This window comes from Acomys minous (genome assembly GCF_964271855.1).
Source record: "Acomys minous genome assembly, chromosome: 13".
In the NCBI taxonomy this organism is placed as follows: domain Eukaryota; kingdom Metazoa; phylum Chordata; class Mammalia; order Rodentia; family Muridae; genus Acomys; species Acomys minous.
The window spans coordinates 105,769,581-105,797,213 of NC_140495.1; the positions used below are offsets into that span (position 1 = coordinate 105,769,581).

Sequence of the window (27,633 nt, forward strand, 5' to 3'; positions counted from 1 at the left end):
AGGGCTGGGGGGGGGGGTGTGGCTCAGTGGAAGAGTGCTTTGAGTTCTGCATTTAGCCACACACATCACACACACACACACACACACACACACACACACACACACACACACCAAAAGCAGAACCAGTACTAATTATCCAGTCAGTAAGTGGTACACTCACTTCAAAGCGAAGGGCTAACACACAGCCATAAGGCACGGCATTTCGTAATGCTTTACGCGTGTGAATTACTGCAGGGGTTGCCACACGGATTTCTCATTTCTTTCTCACTTCCTCTTCCTCCTGGTCTAGGACTCAACAGATACTTGGATGCACTTTAAGCAACTGAACAAGCTCCTAGAAGATGAGTTTGACATAAGAAAAGAAGATCACAAGCTGGGAAAAGAGAAAGAGAGATACTGATACGCTCCACCCTTTCTCTTGTCTAAAGGGCTGCGTTAGGTACAGTTTTGTCACAAAATATCTAAAATTCTACGTGCCAAGTGTGGGGGTTGCTTCCTACATGCCAGGCACCTGCCATGTGGCATGTGGCCAAAGCTGATGCCTGTGGCATCTCCTGTCTCTACCCTGGCTGACTCCTGCCAAGCCACTTCCCCTCCCACCCCCCCCACCCCCTCACCCCCCACCCCCCACCCCCTCACCCCCCACCCCCCACCCCTCTAACTCCCGCTCCCCGCTGTGGCATTACTGTATAATCACTTTCTGGGAAGAAGAGAGTTTGTTATTTTTCTTTTGACAACAGTGACATGACTTATGTCATTAAACCACATGCCTCACGGTAAGGGGGTGGGGGGTTAGTTGAGTTTCCAATGTTAAGAAATCTAATGCTGAACAGTTAACGTGTGCATGTCGATGTTTTCCTAGACACTTGAGCCTCCCACCCTTGTCCATCTTGGTACTAAGAGTGTGAGCAGAAAGGACAACCTGCTCATCACAGACTAACTTTTCATTGTCACAGTTAACCTGGCCCAAGGATCGGTGGCATAATAGAAACCCAATGGAAAACACGAAGGCTTTAAAAGCTCTCCAGAGACCTATGGACAGACCAAATGTCCTTAGTTCACTGTAAGAGGAACAACAGATGGACTGGGGTGCAGCCCAGGGAGAGTGCTAATTTAGCATGTGTAGGGCCTGGGCTCCATTCCACAGAACAAACAAACCCCAAAGAAAATCTGTTAGGATTCTGCTTCAGTCTGCCTACCTGTGATGTCATTGCCTACCTGCCATGGGGGGCGTGGCCTGCCCAGGGCTATATAAAAGGACAATCCTACCTCACCTCTCTACTCCCTCTTACTCTTTCTCCTCTTACCCATTTACCCCTTTCTCTCTTCCTCTTTCTCTGTCCCGCCCCCTCATCTCTCTGGGGTACCCCCTCCCCCCTTTTTTCTCCTCTCCCCATGCTCATTTAAGAAACCTCATATATTCTAATATCTGGCATCTGGTACCTTATTATCTTCTTAGCATTTTCTTATATATTAAACAACAAAAAAAAAATCAATGTGGTGTTTTGTTCTTTGCTTGTTGTTGTTTTGAGACAGGGTTTTTCTGTGTAGCCTCTGTGTCCTGGACTCGCTTTGTCGTAATAAACGCTTTCTTCTATGAGTTGCCTCGGTTGTGGTGTTTTTATCACAGCAACAGGAAGGGAACAAATACAGCCAGTGACACCAGTGTGATCAATCACAAAGGCTGCCTGTGCTGGGCCGGCTGTGTGCTCAGCACAGTGTTATGCTCATTACAAATGAGAGGGTGATACCACTGTCCTTATTTTACTGGTTCCTAGACAGAGACCCAACCCTGGATTGGGTTCCTGCTACAGGCCAAATGCATGATGCTATGAAAACCATATCATACAATAGAATTTTCTGTAGCTACAAGCTTATAGCCAATAACATGTAGCTACGTGCATTGCTACAAGACCACACTGACAACTGTCTACTTCCATACTTACAGCAGAGTGAATCGATTTTGCTGAAAACCTGCATTTTGTCTAAGCAGTTGCATTTCCCTGACTTCCTGGATTCTTAAGACCTTTTCTCCACAGGAGAGCCCGGAAGGGAGACATTCAGGGCCTTGGCCAGTCACCATGGCAACTAACAGGCTGCCAGAGCCTCCTGTTGGGAGGCCTGAAAGGCTGTGAGAGATACCGAGGTGGAGACCTGGCGGGTGGCCTCATGGCCAGTTTCCTTGGCAATCTCATCCGGAAAGAAAAGGTGCTTTTATCAGCACCCCCACCAACCCACCTTACACTGAGCTTGGCCAGTGGGGACCTTCCTTCCCTGTTTTTCTTTGCTTTTCCAGTGAAAAGGGAACCAACTAAACAGACAAGAAGGTTTCTATTGAGAAAGTGGAGCAGGGGGAGTGAGAGAGTTCTCCTTCCTCTCATCTTGTGACTGGCCATCTGGCCACACCTGCTGTACTTCTGGCTGAGGACGATGGCCACAGCAAGGGTCATGGAGCTTGATGGGAGGCCCTTTGCACTGCCTGACAGGCGCCCCCTACTGGTGCGTGGTGGCAATTCCATCCAGGGACATAATGAGAAAGTTCCCTGGCCAGCTCCTGAGATTGAGAACCGATCTCTAGTGAGGCAAAGCCTTTGCCATGCACCTTCGTGTCTGCGCTTTCATTTCGGTTAGTTATGCAGATAATTGCTAAACATGCAGATGAGTGAAATTTCTGTAAGTTACCAGAAAGCTTTTCTCTGGGTAAAATAAAACAGCACTCTTCAGGGCTCTGTTGCGCTGCTGATCCCCGCTGCTCACGACTTGGTGGAGCAGCCATCGCTTCGCCCATTAACCCCGTGGTTTGCTTAAGTCACTGTCAAGACTTACAGTGGGAGACTCTCAGGGCCAGTGGGTCCCTTCTTGGGAGGTGGATGGAGGTCACTCAAGACGAACCACAGCCGCCTTTAAAACAGAGATCAAGGGTTTAGCGCAAACCACTCTCAAATCAGATAGCTAGTTCTTAGCCCGGCGGCTGGCTGCTTCGTCTTCTGCGGTGATCTCAGCTCTCTGTGACTTTGCAGTTATCTGTGCAACAGTGAAGTGACAGCCGGGGCTTCTAAGATAATACGCGCTACAGGTTGCTTCCGCAGTGCCAGCTCAGCCTCGGAACTTAGCACGCGTTCCCTCCTGGCTTTGTTAGTGCCGATACAAAAGCTGACTTTCTAGCATTTTTATGGCCCACAGAGCTAACATTCGTTTTCACATAATTCACTACACTGCCATTCCAGGCCTCTTAACATTCAAAGTATTTTTCACTATAGAAATAAACCATACTCAATTGAAATAAATAAATGTGGAAACTGCCAACAAATATAGAGACAATGATGATCCTCCCCAGGTGTCTCCTCACTGGAGAAGCTGCTAACATGTTTAACGTTGTTTATAATCTTTTCATCTCTGGAAGTGAGAAACCATAATTTTAGGGCCTTGTATGTTAATTGCTTGTGGCTTGTTTGCTCATTTGGTGTTTGGGCCTGAGGGTTTGCAGCCTTCTGGAGGAGACCCTGTTTGACGGGGTATGCAGTGTGTGCTCTGGAAAGCCAGCCCATGGGTGGCTCGCCACACGGGTGATCATGGCTAACAGAGCTCACTCTGCTCCGCAGGCCTGCAGCCCGGTGAGTGAGAGGGGCTGGGCTGCTAGAAGAATCTTTGCATATCTTTATTGCTCTCACCACCCAGCAGTTCCAACAAACGTTAATCAGTCGTCATCTCTCACCCCCTAAAAGCTTATTATCTTTACTTTTCAGAGAGGGAAACTGAGGCTAGAGCGCAGGGGAGTTTCTTATGGTTGCTTCAAAGTAAAACCAGCAACAGGAACCCAGAATCCTAATGTGGCTTTCGGTAATTAACGTTTTTGTCAAATGATGTATGTCACACACATATGTGTGTGTGTATACATATATACACACATATACACATAGTATTTATATGTATGTATGTATTCTTATACATACATACATACACACACATACATATATGTTCAGAAGTGAAATTGAAAGACTCATTCCTACCTATTTCTATCTCACCAGAGGACAAATGCTGCTTCCTCCCAGGGCAGAGGGCAGATGGATTGAGGTGTGCTTCAGGGAGCCTCCAGTCTGACAGCTGGATGCCACTGATGGGGTAGATGCCCTCACGGCCTATTCACTCTGCACAAGCCTCACTTCATCACCAGATGGCCTGGCTTGGAAGGGTTTCCCAAGGGTTCACATGCTGAAGCGTGGTCACCACTCTGCGGCATCAGGAGGAGGTGGGGGAAGCCAGAGAGCTAAGAGGGGACTCCTACACCGTGACTGGTTTCCTCTGCAGCTCGGTCTCTCCATGGCCTGGCACACAGATGTGATGGAGAGGGCCAAGAGGCTTAGAATTTCTCCAGCACATTCCATGCTGGGTGAGGACAGGCTACGGCCTGGAGCCTTGGTGCCGGAACAGAGACAGGGACTCTCTCAGGACAGAGACTCATCTCTTGGTTTCTGTCACAAGGACCTACAGCTGTATCTACGTGCACAGTCTTTTCTGCCGGTGGGAACACTGTTGTGGGCCAGAGGCAGAGAAATTGAGGATGTCTCTCTCCACAGTTCAAGATAAAAAAGTTAATTAATTCACTTCCCCATTACTCAGAGAGTGTTCAGACCCGGAGGCGGACCTCATGACCAGGGTTCGGATAATGCTGACAGTGATCTCAAACCCACGGACCAAAAGCTCTGGGACCATGACCTAACCTGCGGCCTTGAGTATTTTATCACAGTGGTGAAAAGTCACTGGCATGAATTGATGACGCCTGCATTCTGCAGGAAACGTTAAACCTCAGCACTGTGGGATGTAACAGATCAGACTTATTGAGATGCTGGTCATAGGGTCCGCAGGCTCACGTATAAAGCCCACCACAGAGCATGGTAACTGTTCTGCTTCGCTTCTCTGTTGCTGTGGTAAAATAGCATGACCCAAAGCAACTCGGGGACAGGGATGCCTTATTTGGCTTACAGGTTGCAGACCATAATCAGTCATCCAGGGAAGCTAGAGCGAAGGCCAAAGCTGGGACCAAGGAGGAGCACCACTTAATGGCTCAATTCCTCTGACTTGCTCTGCACCTCCTTACACAGCTCAGACCCACCTGCCTAGAGATGGTACCACCCACAGTGGGCGGGCCCTCCTCCACCAATTAGCAAGTAAGAAAACACCCTACAGACATACCCACAGACCAAGATGCCACTCAACTGAGATTCCTTCTTCCCGAATGTGTCAAGTTGACAACCAAAATTAGCCACCACGGTGACAAGGACAGTTCACTTGAAGTGTGAGGAACAGACTCTAAGAATCACACACATATATAGGGGATTACAGTGAGGGTGTGGCTGCGGCTGTGGCTGTGGCAATTGGCGCCCAATGTGTACACGTGTCAATCAGTACGCTGCATATTAGCATTTTTATTCTGTCCAGGCTCCAGGCCCCTTTTCCTTCCTCCAGGATATATTTATCCCGTATCTGAAGCAGTTTGGGGAGACAGCTCTTTAGCCAATCTCCGATGAAAGGTGTGCTGGTGTACTTTCCAGTGTGGGGAAGTAGCTATGTTAGGGAGCTGGTTGGGATGGCCCATGTCAAAGCCAGAAGTAGTGGACTGGAGACTTGAGTGGATTGGTTTGTTTGCAGTGTAGCTAGTACAGGGAGGGGGAGCTTGGGGACACAGAGGGAGCCTGTGTGCGTTTGGGTTTCTGAACAGAGGGAGCTGTGAGGATGGTAGGAGGCCAGGTACTGGGGTAGAAAATCTGGCTTAGTCGGGGAGTTGTAGGATGGTGTGAACCTGAGACAACAGCATAGGAGGGAGAAGCGGAGCCAGAGGGGCCTTGCAGGGTGGAATGTGGCACTGGAGGGACCTAAAGGGGGGGGTGTCTTTCTGCAAGGGAGAACCAGTGTGCATGAACGGGCCTGGATGTGGGCATGCGAGGCTGGGCATTTGAGAGCAAGCCTGCGGGCACCAGAGGACACAGAATGAATACGGGTCACCTGCGAGTGAGAGCCCAGGAGTCACTTGAGTAGGGAGGGGTTGGTTGAGATGCTAAACCCTGATCCGGGTCAGTGTGCAGGAGCATCTGCTTAAGGTCCGTGCATCTGCTTAAGAGGTCAGAGTTCATCGCTCCAACGTGTGTGTGTTGACAGAAAACAGAAAAGACTCAAGTGTACGTGCCTCTGGAGACCACAAACATCTTGGAAGAAGAAACTGGAAGGGTCCTCGCAGCATTCCTGGAGGACCCAAGGGACTGAGAGGCAGGGCCCAGAGTTGAGGGATCCTCTTTTTAGGTAGCTCCTCGAGGTGCCCACAAACAAGATCACTGAGGACATTCCTGAGGTCAGAGACACTGCCCAGGTTAGCCGGCCAGGTCTGCCAGGGTACCAAGTCAGCCAAGGTCCCGCCCCTCCCTCTTCCCGGGCGGCGATTGGCAGAGGTGTCCTTCCAGTTGCTAGGACACTTTCCCAGCCCCTTGGCTCCTCCCACGCCTCTTGTCCGGCCCTTTCCCGCCACCCCTCCAGGCAGAGAGCCAAGCGGGCGGGCGGCGTCTCCATGGCGACGCGGGACGCGGGTGGGGGTGGCTGGTACCTGCTTGGTAGAGACGCTGCTCCGGCGATCCTGGCTGAAACCAGATCATGTCGGACCTGGGATCCGAGGAGTTAGAGGAGGAGGGAGAGAACGATCTTGGGGTGAGAGCTCTTGACCAGGGAGGGACTTCTGGGGTGCTCCGCAGCTCTGGAGCGGGAGGTATGAGGACCAGAGGGCCGAGAGGCCCGGGGGAAAGGACCACGCCGGCCACACCGGCTGCGCAGCGTCCAGGAAGTCGCTCTGAAAGGTGAAACGCCGTGACGTCTGGTTTCCACCCCCCTTCCCTCTCCTATCCCGCCTCCCATTAAAGGCGAAGATTTCTAGGCAGAGGGCGTGAGTAAAAGGATAGAGAAAGCTGCTTCCTGGCGACTCCCGCAGGGTGCTGGGGTGCTCCAGGCTCTGAAGATCTCACCAAGTAGGTCTGGAATCAGTTTCTCTGAACCGTCCTAAGCCACTGGAATCACTTCCCTAGTGTAGATTGCAGAGGGGAGACATGGGACTCACAGCCGGTGATACGCTCTTACTTGAGTGCCTTGTGGTCCTGCTGTGTCTCCTTAAACCTGAGGGTGACCGCTCCTGGCTGACAAAGTGGGAACAGGCCTGCTATGTGTGAGCAGGAAAGAGTTTTTGAGAAAACAAAAACAAAAACAAACTGAAGAACCCGGCCCCTCCTCTGTAGTGCAATGTTGGCACTAGCTCAGAGCTCTTCGCTGGCCCCTGGGCATGATCTTCAGCTTCTGTGTCCCCTAATCCCTGGAGCAGCCTGGTCAGTGTGAAGATGCGGAAATGGGAATCACGTGCTCCCAACACCAACGAGCTAGGGCAAACAAACAAACAAAAACAGGACAGACTGAGGTGTGAAATGTAGCCTCCACTGTCTCCATGTAATTAGCCCGAGGCTAGGATTTCATCTGAAATTGTAACGTGAGTGCGTCCTGGCTGAGCTGCCTCCTTTTCAGTCCAGCTGACCTTCTCACTTCGGCGGCGGCGGGGGGGGGGGGGGGGGGGGGGGGGGGGGGGTACAGGCCCCTATAGATGGACGTGCACGTGAGCAAACACCGCATGGATGTATCCACCATACTGTACATAACACACACACACACACACACACACACACACACACAGAGTGAGCAAGAGAGGTGTCACGAGTTTGTGGCCTGCTTCTGCTCATACGTGATTTACAGTCCTGTCCATGAAGGTTTCTAGTTTGTTCCCTGCCTGGTCCTACTGATCTGTAACATGTTTAAGCCTGTAGTTATGATGGCAGATCGCCTTTGGGTCAACCTAAAGGATTTATCTGTGTAACCACTCCCACTGCTCAGTGCCGGGTGTACTGGGAGGTCCCTGAGATGGGAGAAGGGATCTATTCCTGTAGCTCAGTGCTGGCCATCCTGAGAGGAAGAGTTGATTTGTACTTGCGGCTCCAGAGGACTAGGGAAGGGCCCATCATGGCAAGGAGGCACAGCAACGAGCAGCAGGCCCAGGTGATGGCGCAGTGGCAGGCGCAGGGAGCTGAGAAGTTGTGTGGGGCCACTCTCATCCACTCCGCCGCACTGTGGTTTGGAACAACTCTGAGACCAATTTGTAGGGCCAGATGCTTATATTCTAGGCAGGAATTTCTGGGCTAAAAAGGGCCAGAAGAAGGCAAGAAACGTCTCCCGGTTTGCTTCTGAAAATGTCCGGTATCTGTAATAGACACAGATCCGTGCCCATGTATTACGTCTTAACATTCCTTTAAAAATTATTTATTTTGGCTTTTCAAGACAGGGCTTCTCTGTGTACCCTTGGCTGTTCTGGACTCGCTTTGTAGATCAGGCTGGCCTCGAACTCACAGTGACCTACCTGCCTCTGCCTCCCTGACTGCTGGGAATACAGGCATGCACCACCGCACCTAACATGCCTTAACATTTTTAAATAAATGTTATTGTGTGTGTTCAAAGTATGCAGCACAATGTTATAAACAATCATGTTGTATCGCTACTGAAAGCTCTGGCCATTTTATTATGTATTTATATCATTCCCTGTATATGAGCCAGAGAACATTTATTTTATAATGTATAGGGGGAAATGGGAAAATTGCAATCTCGTATTACTTTTTTATATACCTGTTTTTGGAGTGGGGGCAGGGATTTGCTCTGTGGCTCAGGTCTGGCCTTGGACTCCGTGGCTCAAGTTATTCTGCAATCCTCCTGTTTCAGATCCTACAAGTGGTACTGCTTGCAAATGTCGTGTGTGTGTGTGTGTGTGTGTGTGTGTGTGTGTGTGTAGGGTGAAACATGCTAGGCAGTCCACTAACACTGAGCTCCACCACCAATCTACTTACAAGATAGATTCATAGCACTTTCAGATTGGATTAGAAGTGGTTTGTTTATTTATGGTTTTTTTGTTTGTTTGTTTTGCTTTTTGAGACAGGGTTTCTCTGTGTAGCCTTGGCTATCCTGGACTCGCTTTGTAGACCAGGCTGGCCTCGAACTCACAGTGATCCACCTGCCTCTGCCTCCCGAGTGCTGGGATTAAAGGCGTGCGCCACCACGCCCGGCTTTTATTTATGGTTTTTTGAGACAAGGTTTCTCTGTGTAACAGTGCTGGCTGTCCTAGACTTGCTTTGTAGGCCAGACTGCCTTCCAACTCAGATCTGCCTGCCTCTGCCTCCTGAGTGCTGGGATTAAATGTGTGTGCCACCATGCCCAGCAGAAATGTTTGTTTATTTTTAGTCTGAGGATGCCAGAAGAGGGTATTGAATCCCCTGGAACTGGAGTTACAGATGATTGTGAGCCACCATTTGGGTGCTGGGAACTGAACCTGGGTCCTCTGTGAGACCAGCTGGTGTTTTTGTTTGTTTGGTTTGGTTGTTGTTGTTTTTGTTTGTTTTTCAAGACAGGGTTTCTGTGTAGCCTTGGCTGTCCTAAATTCACTTTGTAGACCAGTTTGGCCTCGAACTCACAGCAATCTGCCTGCCTCTGTCTCCTGAGTGCTGGTGTCATAAAGGTGTGCACCACTATGCCTGGCCTAGCCGGTGTTCTTAATTGCAGAACCATCTCTCTAGTCTTAGGGTCTGTAAGTCCTTTGATAGAGAGTTTGAAAGTAAAATTGGTAGAGTCTCCATGTCTCTTTCCCCGCCCCCAAGCAGCAGAACTTCCCAGCAAGACACAGACCTGTGCAGAAAACAACCACTCCAGAAAGCCAGTGAAGGAAGAGTCTTTCTTGTAGGGCATTTGTTCTTTAAGTCCTCCATGATGGAGAGAGTGAACAGGGAGGGGTCTGTGAGGCTGGGGACCTGTACCGCCTGCGTGTGCATTCCTGTGATGACAGAGTACACCTAGCATTTTCCATACATTGGTTCCTGTTTACAATGTCAAGATTAGGGTCACTAAGCACACTCTCAGATGCTGAAGGGAGTGAGGCTCCCACCATGGTCACCTGCACATGGAGACCTTGGACCAGGACACCACCTACCGGGCTTGGTTACCTGCCTCACCAGTGCACTGTCATGGGTAAATGCAGTGCCCAGGGTTGGAAGGCTCCAATGGTACAATTGTTATAAAATGCTTGGCACGTGCTTGGCACAAATGAACAGCAGCCGCAGTTAGCTTGCTTTTCTCCTCCCCAGGAGTATGAGGGGGAACGCAATGAAATGGGGGAACGGCATGGACACGGGAAAGCGCGATTGCCCAACGGGGACACATACGAAGGTCACTACGAGTTTGGAAAAAGAAACGGACACGTGAGAATTGATGGCTCAGGAGGCTGGTTTTCTTCATTATATCTTGTCTTAGTGCTTGTGGGACTCAAGACCGATATGAACTGTATCATCCATATGTTTCAGGGGGTCTACAAATTTAAGAATGGCGCCCGATACACCGGAGAATATATTAAAAATAAAAAGCATGGCCAAGGTACTTTCATCTACCCAGATGGATCCAGATACGAAGGTAACATGATGTCTTTTTGTTTTTGTTGTGTTTTGCTTTTTAGGTTTTTTGTTTGGTTGGTTTTTTTTTTTTTTTTGGTTTTTTGAGACATGGTTTCTCAGTGTAGCCCTGGCTGCCCTAGACTCACTTTGTAGACCAGGCTGGCGGCAAACTGACAGCGATCCACCTGCCTCTGCCTCCAAAGTGCTGAGCATCAGAGGCTTGTTCCACCATGCCCGGCCCTGTCTTTTCCTTCTGTACAGGCTATTTCTGTCATCAAACTTGTCTGCTGATACTAAAGTATACAAGAAAGGTTCAAGTTCACTAGATCTACCACTCAACAGAAAAAAAAAAACATCAAAAAAACAAAACAAAAACAAAAACAACAAAAAACTGTGCTCCTTCCTGTATGGCCATAGAAGCTAGGAATTATTTTAAGTAGCTAAATATCTAACTAGTCTACCTATACGGCTGGTCCTGCAGGCAGCACATGCCCTACTGTGAGCCAGAGATTTAGAGTAAGTGAAAGGGCCTTGCTGGGTGAGCACAGACTCTGGGTGTGGTCTACATCCCTGACAGCCTGTGGCTTCCTCCCTCTGAAGATGCCTTTGTTGTTTTCTGGCTTTCCTCAATCCCCCTTCCGATGGTCATGTTTCTTTAGACCTTGGAGTCCCTTTATCCAGGCATTTTGCCCCAGCATGATGTCTTTTGCAGTCTCTTGATTCCTTACATGCTAATGTCACACCTCAGGAAGACGCTTAGCTTGTTTCTAAGAACCTCAGGTCCCTAAGTACCACTGTCGCCTGGCTGGGTACAAGTTTAATTATCCCAGAGCCAGGAAGGGAGAAGGCAGGAAGTAGGCTGTTGGACCTTGAGGAAGTGTATGCTTATTTGAATGTCTGGGGTTTTTTCTACTCCCTGTTCCTCCTGTCTCCAGAAGGGTTTTTTGGTTTGCATCCTATTTTCAGAAAGATCTGTGCCTTCAGCCCTGAACTATGGGCACAGTAGGCTTGTCTGTGCATGTCACCTCTTCTTGTCTCCGTTTTCTTACTAATAGCATGCAGATGGAGTAGACTGTGTGCAATTCCTATAGATTTTCCTCCCTCAAGGGAATAGCTGGCTGTTGGCAAGGGCCACGATGTACTACTTTGTGTGACAGCATCGCTTTCTAATGAGGATGACATATCCTTAAAATGCAAGCCGTATTCCTATGACTAATACCTGAGATATTCATCTTCAAGGAAAGGAAGGCTTATTTTGATTCTAGAGGTTTTAAGATTTGTTTATTTTTATTTTATATGTACAGGCACTTTACATGCATGGCTGTTTTACCTGCATGTATGCCAGTGAAATGTGTTGCATTAAGTGCCCACAGAAAAGGGTATTGGAGCCTATGGCACTGGAGTTATAGGCCCAGCTGTCACCTCATGGTGGCCAGGAAACACGGTGGGGGAGGGGTTGGGGGGCATTGGTCATGACCCCAGTGACCTGACTTCTTCTACTTGGTTCTCTCTCTCAAAGGTTCCACACTTCCCAAAAGTACTATAGTTGGGGACCAAGTTTCCATACATTGATTTTGGGGGATACCTAGCCAAACCGCAGCAGTTTCCTGCCATGCTTCCAGAGGTGGGGGCGGGGAACCTAAAAATAACAGATAGCAAAGTAAGAGGATTCTGTCAGACTCTGAGATGGTGTAGAGGAATCCATGCCCTCTGTATTAGATGTGGGATTTAAATTGTTTTGTTCCTAAACCTTAGCAGTCTTGGCTGACCAGAAGCACCATCTGCTTTTTTAACGAGCTTTGAACAATTTGATTTAGAGCTTAATTTAATTCTTCCCAGATCCCTGTGAGTCTCATCTCGCCACTTTTGATCTGAGTGTAGATGTTAATACAATTTGAGGTCCACATGAAGTACATTAAAAAGGGAGGGGCTTGGGAATTCTTTCTTTGAAGCAGAGTTGGGGATTTTTTATTAAAGATATTTTAATATAGACTTAGGCGCAAAGATTAGGCAAAAAAAAGAGGTGCCCTGTTGGTCAGATATACCCAAGTGTGGGTACAGCGCCGTCCTGTGTGGAGATGAACCAACTGATGAGTGTGGTCTAGTCACAAGACCTGTGAGCTCAAGTGTGGGACTCCATACCAAGCAGTTCTCCCAGCTCTGCCTACAATGGCTTTCCAAGGAGTCAGTTCAGTCACGGCGCCAGCTACCATAGCCTCAAGGAAGGCTTATCCCCCAACTCAGATGCAGAGGTCACACTACACGTCCTCAGGCTGCTTACACTTCAGTTCAGTGCTAACTAGGTCTCCCCTAACCCTGTCTCCTGTCTAAAGAGCTTCCCTTGCAGCTTGCAGGACTCTTGGAAACACTGTTACTTGTTTATTGTAAAGGATGCTACAAATCATACCGATAGACAGTCAAATGAAAGGGTATGTAGTCTGAGTTCTAGAAGGTCTAGTTTAGAGAAGCCTTCCCCCCACCTCCGTTTTTTTGTTTTTTTAGAGATAATGTCTCATGTATCTATCCACGGTTGTCTGGATTCACTTTGTAGACCAGGCTGGCCTTGAACTCATACCGAGTTGCCTGCCTCTGCCTCCCGAATGCTGGGATTAAAGGTGTGCACCATCACATCTGGCTCAAAAAAAAAATTTTTTTAAAAGTAAAATTCAAATTTAAAGCAGGAATAATATGTTTCTAAGTGTAATTCAGAAGCCTTGACTCCTGGCCATCGACACCTGCAACTGGTATCGGCCACCTTTGTCTAAGCAGTCCCGCTTTATTGCACAAGGCTTCCTGGACTGGGTGGAGCCTCCCACAAGTTTCTCAAGTGGTGTAGTGTGGGCTCATGGGTCCTCAGCAACATAAAATCTGGTGTGTTTCCAGCTTAAGTGTCCTCTTGCACTTTTGAAAAGTTGCTACAAAATACACAATGTTTTTCTTCTCACACCATCCTGGAGCCCAGCTCCCAGGGTCAGGAGAAGAGAGATGGGTCATTTTGCTAAGCTCTTTTCTTGGGTGGAAAGGAAACCAGATGAAGTAACTCTTCCAGCTGTGCCGCTTGGCCCCCAGGGTGTGATGGAGCCGCTCTGAGTAGCTCACAGAAGCCAGTTTTGCACTTTTGCACTTCTTGCAGTTCCATAATCGGCTCCAAATTGGCCTCAGTGGGAATATTTCACCACAGAAACTGGTGGATGCTGCAGATGCAGACACGATGCTGCCAGTGAAAGCCTAGGGGACCCCCTAGATCTTTGTAACAGGGAACTCCATCCCTGTCTCTCTGTCTGTTTGGCGAGTCTGCCCCATGCTAACGTCTCGTTCACCTTTGAGGGTCTGTTCTTGCGTCTGCCCCAGGATACTGATACCCAGGTGCTGCCCTTTGCCTTCGTCTGGTGGAAGCTCGCGGGGGACGTGCGCCATCCACATGTGTAGCCGTTCCCCTGCCTCTCGAGGCAGCCAGAATGTTGTCATTGTTAAGTAAATATTGGAGAAGTGTGGAAACTTCTATCGATTTCCCATTTTTGGGTAAACTTTGGGGTTTGTTCTCAGAAATATGGCTTGGATAATTAACATTTTGTTAGCATAGTGTATGTGCAACTGTTTCTAGTGTTTGTGTAAGCCAGATGTTTTTATACATTCTAGGGTCCTCTTTAAGGAAAAAAGATATGAAGTTGCTACAAAGATGACTTTTTATTTGTAATGGGAAATTGAAATAAATAACATTTTTTTTTAAAAAAATTAAGTACCATAAACAGCATAGAATTTAAGACTGCATCCTGGGTGTATTTTTAATTAATGACAGACATCCTTGTAGAATTCTAGAATAGCTTTCTTCCACCACTGTTTGGCTTTTCTTTAGCACTGGGATTGGATCCAGGGCCTCCTACGTGTGAGGCAGGCATCTTCTGGCTGTGTTAGCCAATATTCTTTGCTACAAGTAAACAGTTTGCATTGTTTTCTGTAGAGACAATAGAAGAGGAAATTGCCCCTTTCTCTTTAAACAAAGTGATCTCAATTGGTTTTTAATTATTCATAGTTCCATTCTAGAAAGTTCCATCCTGGCGCTGGTTTGCTATTGGTCATATGTGAGGTTTTAGGTCATGCCCACCTTGAGAATCTTCTAATTGGTTGCTTTCCAGTGTGAGCTATAAGAGTTGAGGAACAACAGAAAACAAACAAACAAACAAACAAAAACCCAAAAACAACAACAACAAAAAAGAGTTGAGGAGCTTTTGAGAGACTTATTTCAAATCCCCTTTGGCTAACAACACGGTTCGTTGATGACCTTATTGTCAAGCCGTGTTCCAGATTTTATGCTGTTTTCCCAAGGTTAGGATTTTCTGTCAAGTGCATGAGGGATTGTCAGCTTCCATCCACATGGAAGGGAAATGGCAGGTCATCCAGGCAAGAAAAGGGCATGTGTAAGGTAGAGTAAAGGAGCTGGCAAGAGGGCAACCTTGGAACCAAGTGCCCTGATGGGAGACAGAGTGAATGCTGAGGCTAGACCATTAGGCAGCCCCTCCAAGGCTAATGGAGTGTGGCTGGGATCAATGGCAGTGGGTCAGACAAGCTTGTTTGAGTCCTCACCATGGGCCCGCTAACCTGTGGAAGCATGGAAGTGCCTGGGACTCACATCACATGCATGCATCATCCAGATCTGTGTCCCCTGGCTCCTAACTTGGCCATCCTTAGCCAGCTCTCCCCCGAAGCTGGCACGAGAGGAAAGGCCGGAGCTGGAGGTACTCCAGAGAAGAGAGGCAGCAGGCTTAGCCTTACGACTACAAAGTTCTCTCTTGCAGAGCATGTTGCTTGGATCCTGCTGGGCTAGCAGGATCCATGGCGTCAGTCTGTTCTTTTCCTTTGTTGTCCCTTGCAGGGGAGTGGGCAGATGACCAGAGGCATGGTCACGGCGTGTACTACTACATCAATAATGACACCTACACGGGGGAGTGGTTCGCTCATCAAAGGTTTGGCTCCTTCCTGCTGTCTTGGTGGTCCAACTGTGGTGGAAGAACAGGATGATGTCCACTTAAGGCAGTTCCATGCTGTAGGGCAGGTGTGTAGGGGGAGGTGCTGATGAGAGAGACAGAGGAGGGACTCCTCAGAGTGGGATCCTCCATCCATAAGCCCCGAGGAGTGAAGACGCAGAGAGCCAATCTAGTGGATGGAGATCAAGCAGCGCTCCATCTGACTGGGGAAAGTGGTTCATGCACAGACAGCTGGCCGCTATGCATTAGATGATGCTGGCCCCATGTTTTTGTTGACGCCCCCATGTGTCGGTGGCACGTCAAGCCTTCGAGTGGACACAGATACAGGAAACAAGTTGGCCTGGGAGCTGGCCTCTGCTCAGGTCCCCCTTAGTCCTAGGGTCAGTGCTCCATAGAAGACAGTGACCAAGTGTCCTTGCCTTGTTTTCACTAGGCACGGGCAAGGCACCTACTTGTACGCGGACACCGGCAGTAAGTACGTCGGTAGCTGGGTGAACGGGCAGCAGGAAGGTTCCGCCGAGCTTATCCACCTGAACCATAGGTACCAGGGCAAGTTCATTAACAAAAACGTAAGTCATTCTGCCATATGCTAACACTAAACACTCAGAGGAGTCCCTCTGTTCCCACCAGATGAGGGCAGCTGTACCACTCCAAGCCCTTCTGATGCCACCAGAACACAAAGCGGGGTGGGAGTTGGGGTGTAGAAAGCTGAGCCTGTTTCCCCAGGCCTTGGTAGCACTAGTTTGTGTTTCTATTAAGGCCAATGGCCTTGATAACCAGGGCATCTTCCGCTGGCTATGTGTGGTTCTGCCCTCTGGTAAATCATGTCGAGTGGGAGGGGGGACCCCTGGGCTCTCTTCATCCCAGAGGCCAGCCTGCTACTTCTGGTTGGGGAAGGGCTTTAGGAGTTCAGAACACTCCCACTGGTTTTGGAGATCTCCCACATTTTATTTTCTTTTCTTCTCTCTCTATTTATTTATTTTCGGTTTTTCGAGACAGGGTTTCTCTGTGTAGCCTTGGCTGTCCTGGACTCACTTTATAGACCAGGCTGGCCTCGAACTCACAGTGATCTGCCTGCCTCTACCTCCCGAGTGCGGAGATTAAAGGTATGCGCCACCACCGCCCTACTGAGGCTGAGCTCCACATTGTCACTGGATGCTTCTTTTTGCTGGGCTCTGGCTTTGGTTGTTGTTTTGTGCAAAGTGAAGAGGACGAGGGGGAACTCAGTAACTGTGAGCCTTGTGCCCAGGCATTCATGGGGCAATGAACCAATGGGTCAGGGCTGGAGGGAGACTCCCTAGAAGAGAGTTTATTGAGTACACCGGTATGGAAGTTGGTGTGGGGTATGCCTCTTGACTTTCCTAATGCTCCGTTTCATTTACGTGTAACTCGAGCCTTAACTGTTGGAGAAATCAATATGCCAGACTAGATGGTCTGAAAGGGAGAGTAAGCCTGGAGGCTTTGCTCTGCCATTTGGTAAAAAAGTCTTATGCTAGGGTTTCCCCTTCCCCCTTTGCTGCTCTTCCCTTGCTCCTCTCTCAGGACCTCTGTACACACACCACCTTCACACACACACTTACACACCCACTTACACAGAATCAGTCTTGAGAGTTCATGAGGTACTAGGACACAAAGGTACGTCTACTACCATCTCGCACATCTGGGCACGTGGAATAAAACCACAGAGAAGTGCCCCCCCCCCCAGTCCACCTTTGAGGGAAATCAGCTCAGGACCTGAAGGAGGGTGGGGACTCCACGGGGCAGGAGCTTAAAATGGAGACCACGGAGAGACACTGCTTACTGTGGTGTTTGCTACTTTTCCTATACAGCTCTACTTGGGGATGGTTCTGCCCACGGTGGACTGAGCCTGGGGATGGTTCTGCCCATGGTGGACTGAGCCCCTCCTACATTACTTAACATTTAGGAATATGCCCAACTGGCCAGTCTGATGAAGGCACTTCTTTAGCATAGGCTCCTTCATCACAAGTGTGTCAAGTGTCAGTCAGGATGAGCCATCACAGCTAGAAAACTGGCTGGCTGAATGTCAAGGGCTGGCACTTTGAGACACCACAAACACCCATCCATTGTCTTGAAAAGCTGCACAAATTTATTCCCTCACCAACAATAGAACTTGAGTTTCCATCACAGGTTCTCTCACGACATTCAGTTTATCAGCTACAACCTTTGGTGTTTGGTTGTTGTTGTTGTTGTTGTTGTTGTTGTTGTTGTTGTTGTTTTCCTCAAATCTAATGTGCAAACATGGCTTCTCTCTCTCTCTCTCTCTCTCTCTCTCTCTCTCTCTCTCTCTCTCTCTCTCTCTCTGTCTTTCTGTCCCTCTCCCTCTCTCCTTCTCTCCCCCTTCCTCCCTGCCCCCTTAAACTGTGTGTTTCTCTGGCTACAGGCTGGGTCGGGCATCTTTCACCCTCTTAGCGCAGGTTAGTGTTTCTCAGACATTTTCCCATCCCTGTCCTTGCTGACAAGTCATTAAAACAGGACGAGGCGGGATGCAGACGGGAGGCAGACCAGAAGGGGATACAGTCATCAAACACTGCAGCAGGGCATCGCTGGTGATTAGTGAAGAAATGAAGGGCTATGATGGGCTAAGAGACTAGATAATTAGATAAGCCCACCCCAAATCACATCACTGGGCACTCTCAGAGGGGTACAGATGCTTCCGGTAACTGGTGGCTAAGGGACCTGCTAACGGTCACATTTTAAAAGTCTCTGTTGTGTTTCACCACTTTATAAAAAGGGATAGGGGACAGCAAAAATTAGTTTGTCTTTCAGCAAAGAAAGGTATTTTCCCTAGAAGGAATATTTAAATGTGACCACGGACAAAGCTAATGAAAATAGGTGACGATCAACACATGCAGAGATGAGGAAAAAGATTCCCTAAGCAGACTCACAAAGGAAAAAATAGATTTAATTTCATAAGAAGCACGATGACTAGAAAATTGAAAGCACAGCATGGTGGTGTAGGCCCAGAGTCTCATCTGAGACCAGAGGCGGAAGACTTTGAGCTTGCCTGAGCTGTGGAGTGAGATATATGTCAAAAGACAACGAAACAACACCTTCACACTAGGGCTTGGGCAAGGAAGAGTGTCACACAGCAACGGTCAACATCAGTAAGCAAGTAAAGCAAGCTATAATTCATGGTCCAAGGTGACATCAAATATCAGGTTGACAGCTGGTGACATAGGAAAACATTTGTAAATCTGAGGAGTGGTTCACATTCCTAAGTCAAAGTGGCGATGGTGCATGTAACTGTGATCAGGGTTTTTGTTAAAAAAAAAAATCTCATGGGGCCAGTAAGATGGATTAGTGGGTACTGGTACCCAGTGTCAAGCCTGATGACTTAAATTTGACACCCAGGTCCCTGCTTTGCACTAAATTTGGTGTTATGACAAAGACAGGAAGTGGCCTCTCTCTAGCTAGCCTGGCCATAGGCACTGGCTTTTTACAGGTTCTGAACAAAAATAAAACCTCTAGCAGTTCTGCTAGCTGTCAGTTGACAAAAATGTTTTGTGACCCCACTCAGACTTTGCATGGTGAGGTCATTCGGGGTGGGCTTTCGGGACACAGCGCTTAGGAAGTGTTTTGTACTTTCTGGTCAATGTTGACCCTGAAGAATAAAGTGCATTGAGCTCCTTTTTCCCCGTAGCCTGTCGGCTCTGGAAAGTACATATTTGACATCGGATGCGAACAGCATGGTGAATATCGCCTAACAGATCTGGTAAGTTGAAGAGTCTGTGTGGTCTCTTGTCTCCAGGGGCTAAACATCTGTCCTGCCACATTGATCCCACTAGATGAAAGGTGATTGGCTTTGAGCATGCTCCTAGGCAGCTCGGGCTGCTTAACGCATTGATGTCATTTCACAATGCCTGCCCTGGCTAACCCTGAGTTCCGGCAGGTGTCAGTCCCAGAATGGCTTCTGGATGCTGTAAACCACCAGCACAATGTCAGGCGGCTGTCATGTCCCGCGGGCCTGCTCTTAAAGCCCAGTTAGTAATCAAGTTCCTCTGTGACAGTTAACATGGATGTTAGTGCTGTTCTCTGCTGGCACCAATATTGCCGTCGTTAGGCTTTCAGGGACAGATGTGTGTGAAGGGATGTCTGTGTGTATGCTCCTGATGTGTTCTGGCTAGCATTTAGAACAGCAGTTCTCAGGCCATGGATTGAGATCTCTTTAGAGGTCCAAGGAAATTTTCACAGGGTTTGAGTATCATATATCCTGCATGTCATATATTAACATTTATGATCTGTAACAGTAGCAAAATTGCAGTTATGAAGTAGCAGTGAAAATAATTTAATGGCTGGGGGTCACCGCGACATGAGGCACTGTTTTAAAGGGTGGCAGTGTTTGGAAGGTTGAGAACCACTGGTCTGGGAGTCCCACCTTTCTGAGTCAGGATTCAGTAGAGCAGGCAGAGCCAGCTGAACCTCAGTGCAGCTCAGCCCCAATCAGAGCTTTAAGGGAGTGTCTGAATGCAGCCAGAAGAAAGCATCAGGTTGTGCCTTTATTTTCTCCTTGGTCCCTGAAGCTGCATGGAAGTCCCTGCTGAACTGGACCTCTATTGTAAGCTGACTCTCCAACAAAGATATATATATATCACAGTAGATAGTACCGGATCATACAAGCAGGTGCAGTAAGAGGTGACAATAACAATTAATAAAACAGAACAGTGGTAACATAACTAAAATAAGAGTTAATTGAATGTTCTTATTCTCTCTCTCTCTCTCTCTCTCTCTCTCTCTCTCTCTCTCTCTCTCTCTCTCCCTCTCCCTCTCCCTCTCCCTCTCCCTCTCCCTCTCCCTCTCCCCCTCCCCCTCCCTGTCCCTCTCCCCCTCCCCCTCCCTTCCCTCCCTCCCCCTCTTTCTTCCCCCCCTCCCCCAGTATCAGGTCTCTTCCTTCTTGGCTCGACATTTTTGCTTTTCACTTAAATGAAGCATTTTAGGGGAGTCTCCTTGACATGTTCACATTACCAGTTGTTCTGGTTTAAATGGAAAGCACCCTGCTGTGTCCCCCACCCCCACCCCCAGTTGGAGGGAATGTGTCAGAAAAAGAGGGCTGATAGGTCAACACTGGTAAAACGTGTACTTCCTGCAAGGCCTGGCACCAAGGTGTGTCAACTTCTTTTTTTCAAACATATCTGTGAACTCAGTTCTGTAGCTTCTAAAAAGTTCCAAAGATCCGAACATCCATCTAAAAAGTCTGTGGAGTCTCATGGACTCAGGTGGAAACAAAGAAGGGTGCATCTTGGGGTACTCAGGGGTATATTTTAGGGTGCTGCATCTCCCCTTTGGCCCTTTCCTGTTTGCTTCCATCTCTGTTTCCTGTGGACTGTGATGTAAACTGTCTACTGTGATGGTTCTGAGCCCTCTGAAACTGAGCCTAAACAATCCTTTCCTCTTTTAAATTGCTCTTTCACAGTTATACAAAAGGAACTAAAATACCTACCTTGTAGGACCTCATTTTTACTTGGATCACCTAATCTTCAACCAGGTTGTGTTCTAAGGTCCTGGGGGGCTAGGGCAAAATCACATCATTGGGGGTAAGGCACAGTTCATTTCATAACATGGGAAGTCAGCCTCCAACACTCTGAGCCATGCATGCATGCATGCTTTGTTGGGGGTTGACCTTGAGGTCAACTGTGAAGGAATCAGGATTGGGTAGAAACAGGTCACTTGCGCTGTGACAGCTCTGAAGCTGGGACCGGCCTAAGCCAGGACCAGGCAGCAGGGTATGATGTGGGGTTCGGGGTTCTGGGAAACCTAGATAGAGCTCTGTGGCTTTCCTAGTGAGAGGGGGTCAGTCCCTTCGAGGGACTCCGTTTATGCGCCATCAGCTGTAGATGCCATCAGCTGAAGGAAAGGACATATGCCACCTGGGGAAGGTCATTTATTGCCCTTTGGAGATGTCCTCAGAGTATGGTCCTAGGCTCATCAGCCTCAGGCTCACTTGGGAACCTATGCAAATTATTCATCTCCAGCCCTGACTGGCTGAGTTAGAAGCAGTGTGGGTGGGGGGCCAGCATGTGTGTTCTGGAGAGCCTTCTGGGTGACTCTGAGGCAGGGCAGCCTTGGCTACCCCTGTTCGTGAATCCTTGTGTCACTCTATGGGTGGAGGAACTCAGAACTTTGGGGACCAAATGAAAGAGTTTATTTCTGAGTGGCTTTGCTGAGATTTGTTTCCACCTGAGCCCACGAGACTCCACAGACTTTTTAGGTGGATGTTCGGATCTTTGGAACTTTTTAGAAGCTACAGAATTGAATTGACAGATATGTTTGAAAAAAAGAAGTTGACACACCTTGGCTCCAATCCCCACAGGAAGTACACGTTTACCAGTGTTGACCTATCAGCTCACTTTTTCTGATTATGATCTCTGGGCTCATGACAGGAGAGCCCCTGTTTTTATGCACTTCCCTGCCACCATGTGGTCATCTCAGGAGCTTCTTGGGACTCTACTTAAGTGGGTGTTGCTTTATGATTTATACAGATGAGCTTGAGGCCAGAGAGGGTAGCGAGGTTTGGAAAGCTGGTCTCCTTGGTTATTCTTAGCTGCTGTGGGACAATGTGCGGAGCCTGAAAGCCTCTCACAGTGTCCTGGTTCTACCCTTGTCCGACTCGTGCAGGATCTGCCTTCATCCCTTAGACGATGCCACCGGACGCCACAATTGTTCTGGTCAGGGAAAGTGCTGCAGACAAGCTCAAGTCCCGGTTCAGAGCCAGTCTCTGTCTTTTCCCTGTTGCTATTTAATATTCTAGGCCAAATAATAGCAAAGGGGATGACTTTGTATTTTTTTTTTTCATTTAAAATAGGAAAGAGGAGAAGAGGAGGAGGAGGAAGAGACATTAGCGAATATCATTCCAAAGTGGAAAGCTCTCAAAATCACAGAATTGGCTCTGTGGACTCCAACCCTCTCTACAGAGCAGCCTCCTGCCGAGGGACCAGGCCAGGAAGAAGCGGCGGGAACTTCTGGTACCCAACACCCCATGGTTGTCAGGGCAAGCATCTCAGGGTTGTCGGGTCCATGCACACCTGTCCTCAGGCTTGTCGTAGCTGGTCTCTCTGGGTCTGTTTGGGTGCAGGATGCTATAAGGGCAAGTGTCTGGGATGGGAGTCTCCCAGGGTCTATAGGGGAAGAATGAAGACCAACCATATAGAATGAGTGTCCATCTACAATGCAGGCCAAAGCATCCCCAGAGGATTCTCCAATAGCTCTACAGCTCACTTGGCAGTGCCTAGCTGTGGGTATGACTTGGGTTGGGCAGCCAATAGCAAGTGGGGGGGTCACATGTCCACATTGGAAAAAGGATGGGGGCAGCATTCTCTGTATCCACTGTATGGCGGTCTTGCCAATAAAGCTGAGAGATGGGGTGGGGTGATCTGATCGTCACATCTGGGCTAGAACTTGGGGTTTGGGAAAGGAGGCCCCGTTCTCAGGAGCAGGGGACATGTCTGGACAGATCAGGAGGGCCACCTGACACAAAGGCCTGCACTCATGTTCCTTGGTGACCTCACTCTACCATCTGCCATTGTCTTCATCCCAGGTGTGGGTGAAACCTCAGAGGAGACCCAGGGTCTGGGAGAAGGTTTTGAGGGTGAGGTGGAGACGAGGCTTGGCGAGGAAGACATAGACACGTTCAGGCAGGAGAGCCGGGACGACAGTTACGACATGGACCAGGGTAAGAAAACACACCCTGCAGGGTGGACAAAGCCAGTGTGAGGCCAGCTACGTACCCTATGAGGAGCAGGCGTCTTCTTCCTCCACCATACTATCCTCAGGCTGGGGTGAGGGACCTGAATGAGCCAGGGGAGGCCAGTTGACCTGAAATCCAGCTTGTTTCCAGTGGGGCCTGACCACGGCAGGAACCGGACTGCCGTAACTGGTTCTCAACCGGGACTAAATATGGTCCGGAACAGTTCTGCTGAAGTGGTTTAGAGTGGCCTTCTGGCAACTTCTATCTCTGCAGCCCACAGAGCTGGGAACCCACGTGAGGCTCCTGGAATCTTTTTTTTTTTTAGTTTTTCGAGACAGGGTTTCTCTGTGTAGCCTTGGCTGTCCTGGACTCGCTTTGTAGACCAGGCTGGCCTCGAACTCACAGCGATCCACCTGCCTCTGCCTCCCAAGTGCTGGGACTAAAGGTGTGCACCACCACGCCCGGCCTGCTCCTGGCATCTTTGAAAATCTTTCCCCACAGGGACTCCTTTGATTCCATCAGGTTGGGGTGCTCATCTCCTGAGATAAATCCGACCTTGTTCTTAGGGACAGACTGGGCTGCCTCAGCCAGGCTGCCTGATCCCCTGGCTAAAGGTAGCAGTATTGTCTTAGAGTGAAGAGATGTCATGACCACAGCAACTCCTATAAAGGAAAGCACCTAATTGGCGCTGGCTTACAGTTTAGAGGGGGTTTAGTCCATGGTCATCACAGCGGGAAGCATGGTGCACACAAGATTATACAACATCAGCAGGCAGCAGGAAGAGAGAGACCCTGGGCCTACCTCGAGCTTCTGAAACCTCAAAGCCCATCTCCAGTGACACACTTCCTCCAGCAAGGCCACGCCTCTTCCAACAAAGCCACACTTCCCTATGGTGCCACTCGCTTTGGAGCTTATGGAGCCTGTCTTAGTTAGGGTTTTATCGCTGTGAGGAGACACCATGAGCAAGGCAACTCTTACAAAGGAAAACATTTGACTGGGGCTGGCTCACAGTCTCAGAGGTTTAGCCTGTTATCGTCATGGCAGGAAGCATGGCGGGGTGCAGGCAGACATGGCGCCGGAGGAGCGAGAGTTCTGTGTCCTGATCTGAAGGCAGCCAAGAGGAGACTGACTGTGTTTCACACTGGGCATAGCTTGAGCATTTAAGACCTCAAAGCCCCGCCTCCACAGTGACACACTTCCTCTAACAAAGCCACACCTCCTAACAGTGCCCCTCCCTATGGCCAAGCATTCAAACACTTGAATCTATGGCGGGTGGTGGCGGGGGGTGGGGGGGGGTGGGGGGGCATTTGTATTCAAACCACCTCGGGGCTCCCTTTGGTTCAATTTCGGTTGTAAATTAAGAATGAATGTATTTCCTAGTCTTTAGAAAATATCTGAAACAACAAAACCAGGCAAAACTAGTTTTCTGTGTAACTGGTGGGAACACACACACAGCGTTAAGATTTTTTAGCAGTAGTTAACGGGAAACAACAACGCACCTGAGAGGCAGCATCCTTTGAGTGGGCTCCGGTGGAACCCTTACCTTTAACCTCTCATTCCATAAGACGGGTAAGAAGGGTGCCTCACAGGTGCCGTTGCCCGCAGGGTCCTGTGGGCACTTAGAACAGTGGCAGCCCTGCGTCCTTCATTTGGGTTCCTAAAAGCCGGCATGTTTCACAGCACGTGTGCATACACCCTGAGCTCGCCGGGCACACTCAGTGTCCGGTGGAGGGGCAGGGATCTCATCCGGAGCCACCCATGCCCACAATCACTATAGAGCATCCGGGACTGTCACCATGTTGCCCAGAGAGGCGATCCGGAACAGGAACAGGAAGTAGTTCCTGGAAGGGTCAGCTCTGGCTGAGTGGAGAGGCTGAGAGGCAGTGAGATGGGGCAAAATGGAGGCCAGAGGAAACTTCAGGGGGTGGGGGGAGGAGTTGGAGGGGATGAGGCCTCAGCTTCCTCGTGCGTTCCTTCTTGACATCACATGGTGGGGCCTTTGGACTATGGATCTTCAGCTCTGTTTGTGTGACAGAGACCTCAGGGAAGCATAAGCCTCAGGCTGGTTGTTCAAGCCTGGGCTGAGTGGATGATGGCTGGTCCCCTGGGTAAGAGGGAGCTCAGGAGCTTGTCCCAGAGATCTGAACACCAGCAGGAAATGGCCTGGGAGGGGCTAAATGCTTAAATAGTTGCACTCCTTTTTTTTTTTTTTTTAATCATTGACCTTTATGTTGCTCTGGTGTTTTCTCTTCTTCCCAGGAAACGCAAACTTTGACGAAGAACAGTCAGAGCTTCAGGAGTAAAATGAAGGCAGAGGAAGAAGAACACAGCCACCCCAGCAGCACCTTAGTTAACAGCTGGGGCTGGTGCCAGCTGGCTGGCTGTCAGTCAATCTTTCTCTCTCAGTTGTTAAGTTGTTTTGTGGTTGGAAATAAACCTCTCCCGGGTGTTTGGTGTTTGCGAAGGAGCCTCCGCCACAGCTTCTGTGAATTGGTTTCCAACTGCTCGTGGTCCTCACTCCACGGAGAGGGTGAAGGGGTGTGAACTTCTGGTGAAACACTTCCTCTGGAGTGTGCCCCGGGCTCTGTAACAAGCACCATCTGCCACCATCCCCCACCCTCTCCGTGGACTCCGGGACCCCGACATGATCCCTGCCACAGGCTGAGCAAGGCCACTCATGGGCGGCGTTAGCAGTGGGCGCCCTCTTCAGGTTCCTGCCTAGCTCATGGTCAAGTGTCACACCTGGTGTCTCCTTTCCCTCCCAGCGTTGTTCCTGGGGCCTAAATCAGAAATTCTTTAAAAAAATTTTTTTTTAAAAAAACAATGTATTCATATATTATGTATATAGTGCTCTGCCTGCAGGTACACCTGCAAGCCGGGACAGGGCATCAGATCTCATTATAGATGGCTGTGAGCCACCATGTGGTTGCTGGGAATTGAACTCAGGACCTCTGGAAGAACAGTCAGTGAACCTCTGAGCCATTTCTCCAGCCCAATTAGAAACTCTTCAATCCCATCCCATAGAGCTTTGCCTCCTCTTCCCCAGGGCAGCTCAGAAGGGAAGCGCTTCATCTCGTCCCAGTGAGATGGAGGCAGTCAGTCCCAGTGCTGGGCCCGGGCTCTATCTACCTCCCAAAGCATTTCTTCTCATTGTTCCTTAGACTTCCCAGGACAGAGTGCTAGGTAGCAACAGTGTCTGCTGCTTACAAGCCACCCGCTTTCCCATCTCTCATTTCCTGGAGACACTGCAGCAGACATTTCTTTTCATTTCATTGGGGGCTGACTTGTCCTTGCTCAGGCCATTGTTAAGCAAAACAAACGATTGAGCGCATTTCTCTCAGCATTTGAGTCACACAGTAAGTAGTCTTAAGTCCCAAGTGAGGATGCCATGTCAGAATAGCCTACCTCTTAGCTCCCCTGGTCCTCGGCCCTCAGAATCACCCCACACTCCAACCCAACCTCTCACTCTGAATGCTGCAGCTGTGATTTGACACCCCCACCCCACCCCAACTGTTACTCAGTTACCAAGAACAGTGTGAGTGATCATGACCCTCTCCCCCTGGGCTGCTGTGATTATTCCCCCCTACCCCCACCCCCCAGCTCTTGCTCTTTCGAGACTCTCTGCACATGCAGGAAACTCACCTTCAGAGGAAACACAGTTGGCTGTGCACCTCTGGGTGTCTGCTTCTGAGAGTCTGGGGAGACCTGAGTGTTCCCAGGGACTCCTGGGTCATAGGCCACCCTGGGTGGGAGGCCACTTTCCGTAGTGTGCCGTGGTCTAGTCCAAAAGCTGAGAAGATCTAGACTGTAGATTCAGGTCCCTACTGTCTGGGAAGACAGTTGGGTGCTAAAGTGATTTCCCTCTCAGAGGATTACTGCCTCTGCCTGCTAATTTAGGCCCTAATCCTGGAAACCTCTAGCGGCCATACAATTTAATCTAGACCTAGAATGTTTACAGCGTCTGAGACTTCCTGCTGAATAAACTCACCCTTTCTAGTTCTTTCTTTCTGAATTCTGGCTGGCTGGTTCAACTCAGCTGTTCTGACTTAAACTCCTCCCCAAGCTGACGGGTTCAATCTGGCTCCTCTCAGTTTCTCACTGAATTGCTCTGCTTGGCCTCACACTAATTTTGGCAATCTGTTCTAATCTTTTTGGCTCCCCGTCTTCACCTGTGTCTAGCTTTTTCTTTCTTTAACCTGTTTCTGTAAAACTCCCCCCATAAAAACTGCCTCTGAATTTCATGAACTGAACTGCCACAAACTCCAAACTCAGCTCCACCACCCAGCCTCTCAGTTCACCGGCTCAACTCAACCGCCTGAACAGCACTGACTAGCCTCCTCTGTCTCCTGAGTGCTGGGATTAAAGCCTGTACCACTGCACCTGGACCTAAGCTTTTCTTTACCTGAAACTTGCTGTGTAGCAGGCTGACCTTGAACTC

The 27,633-nt window shown here is 49.2% G+C and overlaps 2 protein-coding genes across 4 annotated transcripts in view; one reads left to right on the forward strand and one right to left on the reverse strand.

The window, feature by feature from the left end:
* SLC37A1 (solute carrier family 37 member 1) overlaps positions 1 to 6,730 on the reverse strand; it is a 60,534-nt gene extending 53,804 nt beyond the window's left edge. Inside the window, exon 1 of one of the 2 annotated variants that reach the window (XM_084754144.1) lies at positions 6,596 to 6,730. The gene's annotated coding sequence lies outside the window, so the exon portion shown is untranslated. The remainder of the gene's footprint in view (positions 1 to 6,595) is intronic. The other variant, XM_084754151.1, reaches the window with a different exon arrangement.
* Positions 6,560 to 25,659, forward strand: RSPH1 (radial spoke head component 1). Of its 2 annotated transcripts, XM_084754152.1 has the most exons (9): positions 6,560 to 6,696; positions 10,206 to 10,319; positions 10,422 to 10,527; positions 15,382 to 15,472; positions 15,927 to 16,062; positions 19,155 to 19,226; positions 22,314 to 22,473; positions 23,046 to 23,180; positions 25,455 to 25,659. In XM_084754152.1, the coding sequence occupies exons 1-9, from the start codon at positions 6,643 to 6,645 to the stop codon at positions 25,496 to 25,498; spliced, it is 912 nt and encodes a 303-aa protein (XP_084610278.1). In that variant the 5' UTR covers positions 6,560 to 6,642; the 3' UTR covers positions 25,499 to 25,659. The 2 variants fall into 2 exon arrangements, with proteins under 2 accessions (XP_084610278.1, XP_084610279.1); XM_084754153.1 differs by lacking the exon at positions 10,206 to 10,319 and having other exon boundaries at positions 6,578 to 6,696.
* Positions 25,660 to 27,633: the final 1,974 nt, after the last annotated feature.

Coding starts and splice junctions, on each gene's coding strand:
- RSPH1 (XM_084754152.1), top strand. CDS start 6,643: ATGTCGGACCTGGGATCCGAGGAGTTAGAGGAGGAGGGAGAGAACGAT. Junction 22,474..23,045: donor AGAAGCGGCGGGAACTTCTG/GTACCCAACACC, acceptor TCTTCATCCCAG/GTGTGGGTGAAACCTCAGAG. Junction 23,181..25,454: donor CAGTTACGACATGGACCAGG/GTAAGAAAACAC, acceptor TCTTCTTCCCAG/GAAACGCAAACTTTGACGAA.